This window comes from Myotis yumanensis, unplaced genomic scaffold, assembly GCF_028538775.1.
Source record: "Myotis yumanensis isolate MYYU_CA2020_CCGP unplaced genomic scaffold, mMyoYum1.0.hap1 SCAF_14, whole genome shotgun sequence".
In the NCBI taxonomy this organism is placed as follows: Eukaryota; Metazoa; Chordata; class Mammalia; order Chiroptera; family Vespertilionidae; genus Myotis; species Myotis yumanensis.
The window spans coordinates 43770218-43783262 of NW_027223765.1; the positions used below are offsets into that span (position 1 = coordinate 43770218).

A 13045-nucleotide genomic window follows, 5' to 3' on the forward strand; every position below is an offset into this window, starting at 1 on the left:
AATGCCCACCCCATCAACCTTGACACCTCTGGGCTTCCTCAAGATGCTTCCAGCAGCCCAAGACCTTCAGGGAGAGCGGACACTTATTGGGCCACTTCCATTTGTTAATTAAACTGCAACCGCTGATGCAAATGTGACTTCCCGAGTATAAAGAACAGAAGCTTTCTCAGTGGAGACTGGTTAGTAAAGCGACCCTGAGAGGGCCCTTTCTGGAGCTTCTAGACGGGGACACACCCAGGGAAAACACTTACCCCTCTGAAGTTCCAGGCTTTAGGAGAGGGGAACATGGGAAAGTTGTTCTGCTGCTGCCTTTTAGGCCTAAAAGAGGAGAAAAGACAAGACAGTGTGTTTATTATTCACTGGTTAGATATTCAACGGAAATCACCAGCTTCAGATGCAGCTTCATCAAAAACAAAGATGCCTGGAGAAATGGCCCGGGCACCGGAGGCCGCTCTCCAGCAGCCAAATTCACTCCAAAGACAGCTCCAGAGTCCCTTAAAATAGTCTATCCCTCACCCTTCAAAAATAAAATAAATTCGAAAATTCAAACTAGATGCAATATCAAAAAGCCAGACCAAACTCCCAATGCTGATCTTTCTTTCTTACACTCACACGAGTCCCCAGTGGACACCACCAGGTGATGTTTATAGCTTCGGCCCAGCCTGGAGCTCTCCCCGCTCACGGGCCCTGGGGAGTCCCAGCACCTCCACGCAGGCCACACCGGAGCTCTAGACTTTTAAAGGGACAACCAGCAGGACATGGAGCCACTGCCTAACAAGTTGGAATTGGTTCCCTTACCTATTCATCTCTCCACATGAGCCTGTCTCCTCAGATGCAATGGAGACAGCTTCAGGTCAGGCCTGCACAAGGGGCAGGTAACTAGGGAAGGAGAGTGCAGCAATGTGGCTGGGCGGCTCCAGGGACACCTCATTTCTGTCTTGTAAAGTGAATGCAATCCTGTGGCTGCCAACATACCTACAGGACGCCTTTTACAAACATCTTTCTGGGGTGATAAATTCCTCCTCCCAGAAATGTCGCCTCTGTCAATATGGATATTCAAGTCATGTTTGCTTGGCCATCTCACCAAAAAGCATCCCTGAAAAAGGTCCTCCTGTACTTTCCCAGAGGTTTCAGTCACTGCCGTACCAAAAGGGTGTGTCGTTGGTTTTTACATGATAGTTGCACCTTTCCATAGTCCCCTGCCACGGTCAGCAGTGACCACTGAGTAGGCTCCACAGGGTGTCAGGTCTGGGTAAAAATCTTGATTGGCGCCTGGCCATGGTGACTCAGTGGTTGAGCATCAACCTATGAACCAGGAGGTCACAGTTCCATTCCTGGTCAGGGCACATGCCCGGGTTGCAGGCTCAATCCCCAGTGTGGGGCGTGCAGGAGGCAGCCGATCAATGATTCTCTCACATCATTGATGTTTCTATCTCTCTCTCCCTCTCCCTTCCTCTCTGAAATCAATAAAAATATATATTTTTTAAAAATCTCGATTGGCTCTACCACACAAAAGAGATAACATGCAAGGTAATTCCTGTAATAGCAGCAGCTAATGGGTATTGAGTACTTAATAGAGCATATGCTAATAGTCCATAAAGTCACCCTCATTGACTCTCACACTGTACACTGGGGTTCATTACTGTACCCATTTAGTAGACAAGAAAATGGAGACCTAGGATAAGCGACTTCACTGTCCTCACACAGGTAAAATCAGGATCCTGATCTCAACAGTCTGATCTCAAATCCCACGGTGTTTTATTAGCATAAGGCTTAATCTTTTGAGCTTTCAGATTCCTGGGAGAAATAATACCCAGCACACAGAGTTAAGTTCTATCTCTGCTAAGTTCTCAACAGATGTCAGCACGGTGCCACCACCCCCTGGCTCCCGCCCGCACCCCCTCCCCAAGAACAGCCTTCATCCAAGGACACAGGACTGACACGGAAAAGCTGGGACAACAGATGAACCCCAGCTTATGCGTCTTTCTAACCATCCCCCTCTCTGCCCACCCTCCTCCTCACCCACATGTACAACAATAAAACCGCAGGCTAATCACATCTCAAGACAAACAGAGAACCCGTGGGTGGTTATTTAGATTTAATATCCTTCTCTATTAAGTAACATGTTGGTCTAAGTTCTTCTGAAAAGACATTTCTCCCTTAAAAACAACAACACTTAGAACTCAACAATACTTCTCCCTGGATTCCATCCCCTCCCTCCTGGGTTATAACTGGGCTTTGCTTTCTAATCATTTGATGAGCTTCGCTGCTTCCAAAACAACAACATATACCAGAACATTCTGGGTAAAGGTTTAGTTCACAGAAAATGACAATCACAATAATTAACAGTGATTAAGTTACATGATGTGCCGGGCCTTGTGCTAAACACTTTGCCTACATGATCTAAGTCTCACAATAATAATAAGATAGGTGATGACTCGGGTATATTATCATTTTAATACATGACATACAGGTAATATTATAATGGGGTTATACCTTATAATATGTATAACACATGATAATGGCATTCCGTACTTTAAAAAGTAGTATATTACAAATTGGTGTCATAATATATTTTCATATAATATTATGGTATAATGGGATATTACCATTACCCCATTTTATACATGAGATCAACTCAGGCTCAGAGAGGCTAAACCATATGCTATAAGTGACCCAGCAGGTAGGTGGCCAAGTTGGAATTCATACCCAGATGTGTCTGACTCCAGATTCAGAGGGTGTAGCCCCTCTCAAAAGAGAGAAGCCCCACCCAGCCGGGCAGAGCACGCTTTTACAGGAATGCAGCCTGGGGGTTCCTTGTGGGAGGGCATCAGTTTGGCAGGGCCTCCCACCATGAGGCCTCTCAGAGCAAGTCTGTCAATCCAGGGCACTCTCGGGCAACTTGGACCCACCCTCCTGGGGTGGGGAAGCTGCCAGGAACCGAGGAGAGAAGGGCTCCCCACCCTTGCATTCCACCACCAGCTTCCACCTCACTCACATTTACAATCTAATCTGGCATCACAAGAGTCTCCCATAGTCTCCTGCTTCTCCCCAGCCAAGCACTGCCACCCAGGCGGCCCTGCAGGACAGCTGCCGGGAATGAAACCACTCTCCTGGGAAGCTTCTTTCTGAAGACACAGCCCGTGAGGGACGCTGGCAGCATAAGCTGCACCCCCTCAGAAGCCTGTCCCGGCCAGTCCTCGCCGCACGAGGGCCACACGGCCCGGGTATATGTCTTCTGTTTCTGAAGCAACGTCCTTGCACTGTCAGCAGGAGTCCCACTTGGTCGACAGGTTTCCCCAACACAGAGAAATGCGGAGGGGCCTCGTAACAGGGCCCGGAGTGCCCTACAGCGTGCCCAGTGCTTGGGCCCCTAATGTGAGCACGGCCTGTGCGCGGAGCACACACACATGGTTAGGGAGCACAGCCCACCCGCAGATGTCAGGGAGATAACGCTATCCAGTGAGCAGAGGGGCTGACAGGAAGCTGGGGACGGTGGGGCGGGGGGGGGGGGGGGGGACGGGGGCAGGGGGAGACAGTGCTGAGACAGGAGGGACGGCTTCTTGCCTGGAAGGAGGGTACAACCCTAGGAAAGGTTAGGAAGAAAAGGTATAAACTCTCCTCCCTCAGGAGTGGAGAAATGCCCACGTAGGAGTGAAGAGTCAGGCTTCAAGTGCATTTAGGAAATGATCTCAGTCAGGTGTGTGGATGGCTGGCTCAAACAGAACGAGCTCAGGAGCAGTGGGCCTTAGGGTTGGCAACGGCATGTGCTTTCCCACCATGTGGAAGCAGATGGGATTCTTTTTTAAAAAAATATATTTTTATTGATTTCAGAGAGGAAGGGAGAGGGAGAGAGAGAAAGAAGCATCAATGACGAGAGAGAATCATTGACTGGCTGCCTCCTGCACACCCCACACTGGGAATCTAGCCCACCACCCAGGCATGTGCCCTCACCTGGCATCGACCCGTGACCTCCTGGTTCATAGGTGGACGTTCAGTCACCGAGCCACGCGGGCTGGGCACAAATGTGATTCTTTCCCACCGCCCTGAGAAGAGCATCAGCGCCCATTGCCAGGGCAGCTCCAAAGAGCAGGGTTCCAGAAGCGAACATTCCGACTGTTTCTGCAGCCTGAGCACTGCATGCGGCCAAGAGACTGGTGCTCAGGGTAGATCTATGTGGGGCTCCAAGACTGGCTTGGCTCCCTCCCTAGCTTGCTGGGACTTCAACCAGGCTGCCTACGCTCTACTCCCTCTGAGCCTCCATTTTCTCACCTGTAAAGTGGGGGTGACACTCTCCTTTCACAAAATAGATGTACTATGTACAATGTTTAGCAAAGAGCCTGGCACTTAATAGGTGCTCAAATTAGCCAATATTATTATTATTATTAAGACTCTTTAACCAATAGTTTGGAATGTTACCTATCATTATTGTTGGTAAGGCTCATGGTGGAGCAACGATGAAATCTGCACTGATTCTTACCGATTGGATAAAATATAAATTAAATAAAACAATGGCTTCAACGTGCTATGAATATTTATATTAGGTGACAACATGGCCACAAATATGAGCACAAGGTAACTGTGAAAAGAGACACCCCCGCTTGCATTCTAATTTCCTGCCCCCTTTTCCCCTTCCTAAAAATGATCATCTTTGCCAGCATGTTGTATACGTTTTAAATATTTTAATGTCTTAAGTCTCAATCAGAGCATCTTGCTAACAAAACTTTCCTTTTAGGCTCAATTGGTTAGAGTGTCATCCTGATACACCAAAGTTGCGGGTTCAATCCCCAGTCAGGACACATACAAGAAGCAACCAATGAATGCACAAATAAGTGGAACAACAAGTCAATGTTTCTCTCTACATATCAATTTAAAAGCAAACAAATTTTCCTTTTCTTTCTTTCATTTTACTTCTCTCCATCCATGAAGAAAACTGTAGCATTAACAGGAAAACCAAACAGCTCTACTTTATAAGAGAAGTTAGTGCCGAACGTAGTACCACCTGTGCCAGATATTTTCATTCTGGTTGGACCACTTGAGATGGTGCTGGTTTTCTTTCACTTACATGTCTTTTTAGTTTCTGTCCTTAGTACATAATCGCGGATGGACTGGCAGGTGTTTAGCCAGGTGAAGGCCCAGTTCTTTGAGGAGAAACTCGCTATAAGGAAGTTTGCAGAATGAAAAGCTCACCACTTTAGCTTCTCTCTTGAACAAAAGCACAGAGGCAACCACTCATCATGTTCTGTGCTCATTGAACCACACTTGGCTTCACTCTACTCATGTTATGGCTCAACTCCAACTCTCTATTTCCTGTCAATTATGTGTCCACTCAAGGGCACATGCCTGGGTTGCAGGTTCGATCCCTGGCCCTGGTCGGGGCACGTGAGGAAGAAAAAAAACAATTGATGTGTCTCTCTCACATCAATGTTTCTCTCTCTCCCTCCCTCCCTCCCTTTTACTCTCTCTAAAAATAAATGGAAAAAATATCTTTGGGTGAGGATTAACAAAAAAAATTCTGAAGCCAATAGGGCAAAATGTTTATTAACTCTATATGGTGGGTACAGAGATGAATGTAATAGTAGTCTATATTTTTCTATATGGGTGAAATATTTTATGATTAAAAACAACATGAAACAAATGAATAAATTATGGCACAGCCATACAATAAAATACTAAGGCATCCATTAAAAATATTGAGGTATACTTATGTCCTCACCAGCAAAAACTTTAAACTATGGTATGTGAAATAAGAGGTAGGACAAGCTGTAAACCTGTTTATGTTTATACTAATGACCTGGTGCACGAAATTCATGCACATTAAAAGGGAATGAATTAGAGGAAATATTTTAATATTGCTATTTTCCCTTTCTCTATAATAGAAGTGTCAGAGATGAAAGAAAATTAGTAAAATGTATATGAAAATCTTCCCCCTGTCAGAGTCTGGGGTGCACCACGGGAACAAGAGTCAAATCCCCACCCACCCACGTGTGCCTCGAAATCGCGGGAGACCCAGATCCGGCCGGCCCCACTCCCATTGGGCTAGATCCAGACCCAGCCGGCCCCACCCCCATCAAGCCCCATCGGATGGGGGGGCATGGCCTCAGGTTGCCTGGCCTGGCACCGGGGGGGGGGGGGGGGGGGGGGGGGTTGCGGCCTGAGATCCCCCGGCCTGGCACCGGGGCGGGGGGCGGCCCTGTCAAGCCCCACCAGGCTAGGGGCGCAGCCTCAGGTCCCCTGCCCCGGCCCAGCGCCACGCAGCCTCAGGTCCCTGCTGATTTCTCGTTAAGGCTCGTTACGGGAACTCAGCCTCCACTGTGGGAGCAGCCATCTTGTTATGGTGTGACAGTCAACTTGCACATTCCCTCTTTATTAGATAAGATATACATATATGCATGTGCGTGCGCGCGCGCACACACACACACAGAATCAGCTATGTGTATGCAGAGTGAGGGTCCTGAAAGGGTACATGCCCAACTGTTGACAGTGATTAATTATGTAGCTGGGGTGGGGGAAGGGCAGAATGAATGTGGACATTACCTCTTACCTTATGTATTTTAATATCCTTACTATGGAAACATATTGTGCACAAAATGAAAATTGTAACGATGTTTATAAAAAGACCCCGGCAGGTGGGAAAGGAGGTCGAGAGGCATGAGAGGAGGCTGGCTAGGGCAGAGTCTTAAAGGCCAGTGTTGGGTGGCGGTAGCCATGGGGCTCCCCTGAAGTTACACGTGGGGAGTGACATAAGATTTGCCTTTAGAAAGCTCTCTGTGACTAGAGAGGAGAAAACAGCCAGGGGGTTCAGAGTGAAGGCAGAGACCATTTGAGGGGCCACTGCAGGCGTCCAGACCCACTGCAGCCTCTCATGGGGCACATTCATTCCGAAGGCGCAGACGTCGGAGCGTCCATGCAGACCTCTGCCTCCTGTTCTCCACCCTCTGACAGCTTTTTAAAAAACTTTTTTAATTAATTAATTTTTTAATTATTATTTTTTTCAATCCTCACCCGAGGATATTTTTTTCCATTGATTTTTAAAAGAGAGTGGAAGAGAGAGGGAGAGACAGAGAGAAACTACCGATGTGAGAGAGACACATCGATTGGTTGCCTCCTGCATGCCCCTGACCAAGGCCAGGAGCCTGCAACTGAGGTACGTGCCCTTGACTGGAATTGAATCCAGGACCCTTCAGTTCACAGGCTGACGCTCTATCCACTGGGCCACACCAGCTAGGGCTGCCAGCTTAAGAAAATCACTATCCAATAGAAACATTGTGCCAGCCACATATGCAAATCTTAAAATTTCTATTAGTCACATTAAGAAAGGAAAAAGAAACAGATAGGTTTAATTTTAATAATATAGTTTATTTAACCCAATATATCCAGATATTATTGTCAGTTCAACATGTAATCAATAGAAAAAAATACTAGAGATATTTTACTTTTTTTTTTTATACTACGTCTCCAAAACCGAGTGAGCATTTTACCCTTACAGTGCATCTTACCTGACACTGGCCAAGTTTCAGTGCCAACAGTGGCGTGTGGCGTGTGCCTGCACACTGGACAGCAGAGGTGCAGAGAAATAACACATGCAGATTCAAGGAGCTTCGGGCTTTGAAGACCCACTGCTCTATGTCTCAGCAGTTAGTGACCAGCCTAAATATGTAAATTTAGACCCATGTGAAAAGAGACACTTTTCATTTTTAAAAACACTATCCCAAAAATGATTTTAGTGTGCACCTGAATTCAGAAGAGAGGGAGCACCTGAAACTCAAGGGCAATGACCTTCCGGTCACAAATGTCCAAATGTCCTACTTGAGCAGAGAAACAAATGAAATTCTTCCCAAACGGAGAGTGTCCCAAACCAACATCTCTGACCAGTTCCTACATAACATGAACTACTCTATCAAACCAATCCCAGAGTTACCTAAAAGGAAGAGATTGAAGAGATTTTTAAAAACAATGAAATTATTATATTTGTAGTTCCCCTTTTGTGAAACGCTTGTTCAGGTCATTTGCTCATTTATGTAAAGGGATATTCTTTTTTTGATATGTGAGGGCTCTTTACATAGTCAGGATGTAGCATGCAGCAAAGTGGCTAGCACATGGCTGGTAGGCTAGTAACCATATTAAAAAGGTGCATATTAAATTCCATCAACTGGTGAATGAATAAACAAATGTGCCATGTGCATACAGGAGAATATCATTCAATCATAAAAAGGAACGAAGCACGGATAACATGCTACAACATGGGACAACCTTGAAAATGCACAGAGTGAAAGAAGCCAGACACAAAGGCTACATATTGTGTGATTCCATTTATATAAAATGCCCAGAATAGGAAAATCCATGGAGACAGAAAGCAGACTAGCGGTGGCCAGGGGCTGGGGGAAGAAAGGAATGAGGATGACTACGGAATGGGCACATGGTTTCCTTTGGGGTGATGAAAAGTTCTGGAGTTAGTGATGCTGGATGCACAACACTGTGACCGTCATTAATGCCACTGGATTATTATATACTTTTAAATAGTAATATGTTATGTGTATTTAACCACATATTTAAAAAAGTGGGGGTGACATTCAGATATTTGCCGGCAAAATAGAAAGGTATATTTATAGAAAAAATCCTCATGAAATCATAATGCCAAGTAAAATGCTATTAACTACTGCAGAAGACGACTCCTGTAAAATAAAGCAAGGAGAACAAGCCTGCTGTGCGGCCTGGGAACTGATGAAATGGCTTCGACGTGAAGTTTATCGGCGCTCCTGAGAAATCTGTCCTCCACGCCTGCTTCTGAGACACGCATTTACGTGAATCATTCAACCAAGATAAAAATTCCCACACCCTCTGGCAGCCTGCACCTCCTCCCTCTCTCCAGCCCCAGGTCTCTGCTCCGAGATTCTGCAGCAACACCCTTTCCATCTTCTCCCATCTCACCGCCCATTCTGTGGCATTTCCCTCTTGAACTTGGGCTTCCTGCACAGCATTTATCTTTAGAACAACTTTTCACGGGTACAGTCTCCCAGAAGCACTGCCCATGATAATACATTTCAGTGACTCTTGAGTTGGCGCCGTAAAGGAGCAGATTGGCACAGTGGTGAAGAACACAGACACTGGAGCCAGCGCTGCCATTCATTCGCTGTGCGACAGGGGGCAAGTGACTTAACCTCTCTGTCCCCTACTTCCCCATCTGTAAAATGGAGGCAACAACAGGACTCCCTCCCAGGGCCACTGTGAGGATTACGTGAGTTAATCGGTGGGAAGCTCTTAGGGCCGGGCCCACACAAGGTGTGCGTTACGGGTTAGCCCCCTTCCTGGTGATGAGCTTTGGCAGGTCAGGGACTACGTGAACTGGATTCACTGCTGTCTCTGTACTCGCTGTTGCTCAGAGGAGCTTAATAAGTAGCTGGAGACTAGAACGTACTGTGCTTGTCCTTGGTAAGACTGTGGTCAACAGTGTCACAGAATCGCCTTATGTACACACTGACAACATCAACAAAATCACATGTATTTGAGGGGGGAGAGAGGGAAGAGAGAGAGATGGAGGGAAGAAAAAAGGAAGGAGATGAAGAGGAGGAGGAGGGGGCGCAGAGCACGAGAGAGAAGTGTTCCCTAGTTGAGGCTACCTCACAGGGCCTTCTGAGCACGGGGCATGGACCCTGGGCAAGCCTGCCACGCGGCTGTGGAGCTGCACCGATTCATGCACCAGCTCAGCCTCCTCTTCCCCAGGCCTCTCTCAGGCTGAGCAGGACCCTCAATAGGCACTTTGTGAACAAAAGGTCCTCACATTCAGGCAGGCCCCTGGCCAGAGCTGCCCTAGTGAACAGCGCTGAAGGGAGCCCTGGTGGCGAGGGCAAGGCCGGCTCCAACGTGGCGCCTTCCCAGGAGCCTAGAAGAGTGCTCTGGACCACGTATAGTTTCACCTCACTCGCCCCAGTGTGGTTCCCTTGCTCTCTCCTCCTCCAGAAGAAGGTATCTGCAAGATGCCAGAACTTCCCCATCAAATTAAACCCCAAACACCCCAAGACACCATCCCATCCTAACAAATACTCTCTCCATTTCCCTACTCAAGTCCAGGTAGGCCACTGGGTGCTCCTTCACATTGTCATGCGTTGGGCAGCCCTGTAAGCCTCTCCAGAACAAAATAAGGCCACAATAGGGAGACAGAGGTGGTCAGAGCATGGCCTCTGCAGTCTCCAAGACCTGGGTTCAAGCCCAAGTTCACCAGTGGCCTTGGGCGATTTACAGAACTTCCCCAACTTGAGTTCCTCAGTTACCAACCTGAAAATGGGTGTGACCAGACTTACACTTGATAGGGTTGCTATGAGAAATAAGTAAACAAATAATTCCTGCAAAGCTCACCCTGGATGCTTGCTAAATGTTAGCTCTAAATATTTGCTGAGTGTCGATTACATGCCAGGCATTGTTGCAGGCCTAAGGGATCCTGCAGAGAGTAAAACATAGCTCCTGCTCTCTCAGAGTTTACATGAGGAGGTGATAAGTTCCGTGGAGAACAACAGAGCACGGTAGGGCGCAGGGATAATGGGATTAGCTGCAGTTTTATATACATGGAGTGCTCAGAAGCTTCTCCAACAAAGTGATGTTTGAACAGAGACCTGAAGGAGGGGGAAGAAAGTCTAGGTGGACAGCACAGCCTATGCAAAGCCCCCAGGGCATGGCTGAGGGGCAGCACGTCCAGCACCACTGGAGTGGGGGGTGAGAGAGTGAGCAAAGAGCAGACAAAGTCATGGAGGGGACAGGAACCAGATGGCAAGGGTCTTACAGGAACCGGATGGCAAGGTCTCGGAATTTTAGTCTGAGTGAGATGGGAAGTCACAGGAGGATTCTGAGCAGAAGAGAAACATGATCTCTCCCAGTTTTAAAAGGACTGTTCTCATTGCTGTGTGGAGAAAGCAGGTGGACGGGCAAGACAAGGAGCATTGAAGGGATGAGGAAGCTTCTACAGGGCCCAGGTAAGGGAGAGCTGGGACCTGGACCTGAGATGATGGCAGTGGGGGTGGTGAGCAGTGGTGGAATTATGCATGTATTTGAAGGTAGTAGGGTCATAGGATTTGATGGTGGATCGGATGTGGAGGGTGAAATAAAAAAAAGAAGTAAAGGATGCTCTAAGGATTTTCGCCTGAGCAATTGGAAGGGCGGAGAAAACCTGTGGGAGGAGCAGATTTGGCGACAGAAATCAAGAGCAGACATAGCTCGTTTGAAATGTCGAATTTGAGCTGGTCTGGACCTCGAAGTAGAGATGTGGAGCTGGCAGCTGGATGTAAGAACTGGAGACTGTATTCAAGAGTCGTCAGCCTGCAGACAGGAGTCCCACCAAGAGGAGGGAAGAACTGAGAGAGGGCACCGCCAGAGGCCAGCGGAGAAAGTGTTTCAAGGAGGACTGCCCAGCTATTTCACTAAGTAGGGGGTGGGGAAATGCCCACTCAATTTGGCAAAGCAGAGATCCCTGGTGACTTGACAAGAGGAATTGAGTGGATGTGGGGGGCGAGAGCTGAGAGGTACCTAGACGCACTGATTGCAGAAAATATAAGTTGACGGAATCTTAGGTATTGGCCAGTGTACTGAAGTCATTAAAACGTGAGCTCCTTGCGGGCAGGCATTTCATCTGTCTTTTTAATGTTTCATTCCCACTCTCTGGGTACCTGGCACACGGTAGATGCTCCATAAATATTGGTAAGACCTTCTTGAACTTTCTTGATATTTTTCCAGCCAAGGAGTATAGGTCAATGGGAACTCCCCATCCCGAACAGGATGGCATGGAAGACAAATCACACACAAATCATCCCAAATGGAATGTTTCATTCCCCTCCCTTAACTAAAAAAAAAACTGGAATCAATATTACGTGGCATTCAGTTAGCATGAAAAATAACCTGTTTCCCAGCTACTCCCCTCTGACATTCAGATCTCCATCATTAGGGATGGATGACTTCTTGCTGGCCGCACCAAACTTCAAATAGCAAAACTTATTGTAAGCCGGTCTAATGAGCAGAAATTACAGAATATTTCTGCAGGGAGATTTTGTAACAGAGGTCTTTTGGAAATCCAGTTTAAGAAAATCATTATTTTTTTCATATTCTGAAAGTGCTGACCTGCAAATGATGTTTCTAAGATGTTTAGGGGTTGCCTTTAAAAGCAAAGGGATTGTTCTCCCTCTTCCCCCCTCCCCTCCCTACCCCTCATCCATCAGAATCACAGCACATTTTCAACAGTAAAGGCTTCATGGCGTCCTAAGGAAATCCACATCCTGCACCCCCAGGTCACAGCCAGCAGGCAGGCCTCGAGTCCCTCCGGAAAGGATAATTAGTTTGCTACCCTTTAATCAAGGAGCAGCAGCAGATTGTTGTTTTTCTAAAGTTCTGCCTGGGAAGAGCCCGTTCTTTCCTGAGTGTGTGTTTTCCTAACCAGGACTCTCAGTACGTACCCTACCTGCCCTTGAGCCAACACTGAGAGGCGCCCCGTTGTCTGAGCTGAGAAACTGAAGCTCCCCAATGGTGAGAGCCCCTCAACTCCACGGATGTGGGATCAGGTCAAAGTCATCCCAACTCATCGACACCTCGAACCTTTGACTTAGAGACTGGGAGAATCCTCAGTCACTCTGTCATGGAGAGTATGTTCCTTAGGGTTTACTTTAAAAAAACACACAAGTATTCCAAAAACAAGTTTACCAAAAAAAAAACATGTACCAGACACTGTTCTCAGTGCTTCATAAATATTAACTCATTTAATCCTCAAAACAATTTTAGGAGTAGGTACTTTTATTATTGCCACTTTACAGATGAGAAAACTGAAGCTCAGAGAGGTTAAGTGGCTTTCCCCAAATCACACAGCTAGTAGGTGGCAGAACCAGGATTGAAACCTAGGCAGTTTGGTTCCAGAGAATATGAGTGAAAGAAGCAGATATTAAAACCATTGCAGAAGCAGTGACAACAAAGGAAAGGAGGTGGAAATTAATATGCTTACAATGTACTAGGCCCAGAGCCAGTTTTACTGGGTTGGTTTCTCTTTAAATGGAGTGCAACTGGAGTTTTA

General features: G+C 47.0%; 1 protein-coding gene across 1 annotated transcript in view; it reads right to left on the minus strand.

The window, feature by feature from the left end:
* The window catches only part of ARHGEF3 (Rho guanine nucleotide exchange factor 3), a 286954-nt gene that overhangs the window by 181225 nt on the left and 92684 nt on the right, over positions 1–13045 (minus strand). The window contains exon 3 of the mRNA XM_070390809.1: positions 252–318. Coding sequence (XP_070246910.1) covers positions 252–318 — 67 coding nt within the window. The remainder of the gene's footprint in view (positions 1–251; positions 319–13045) is intronic.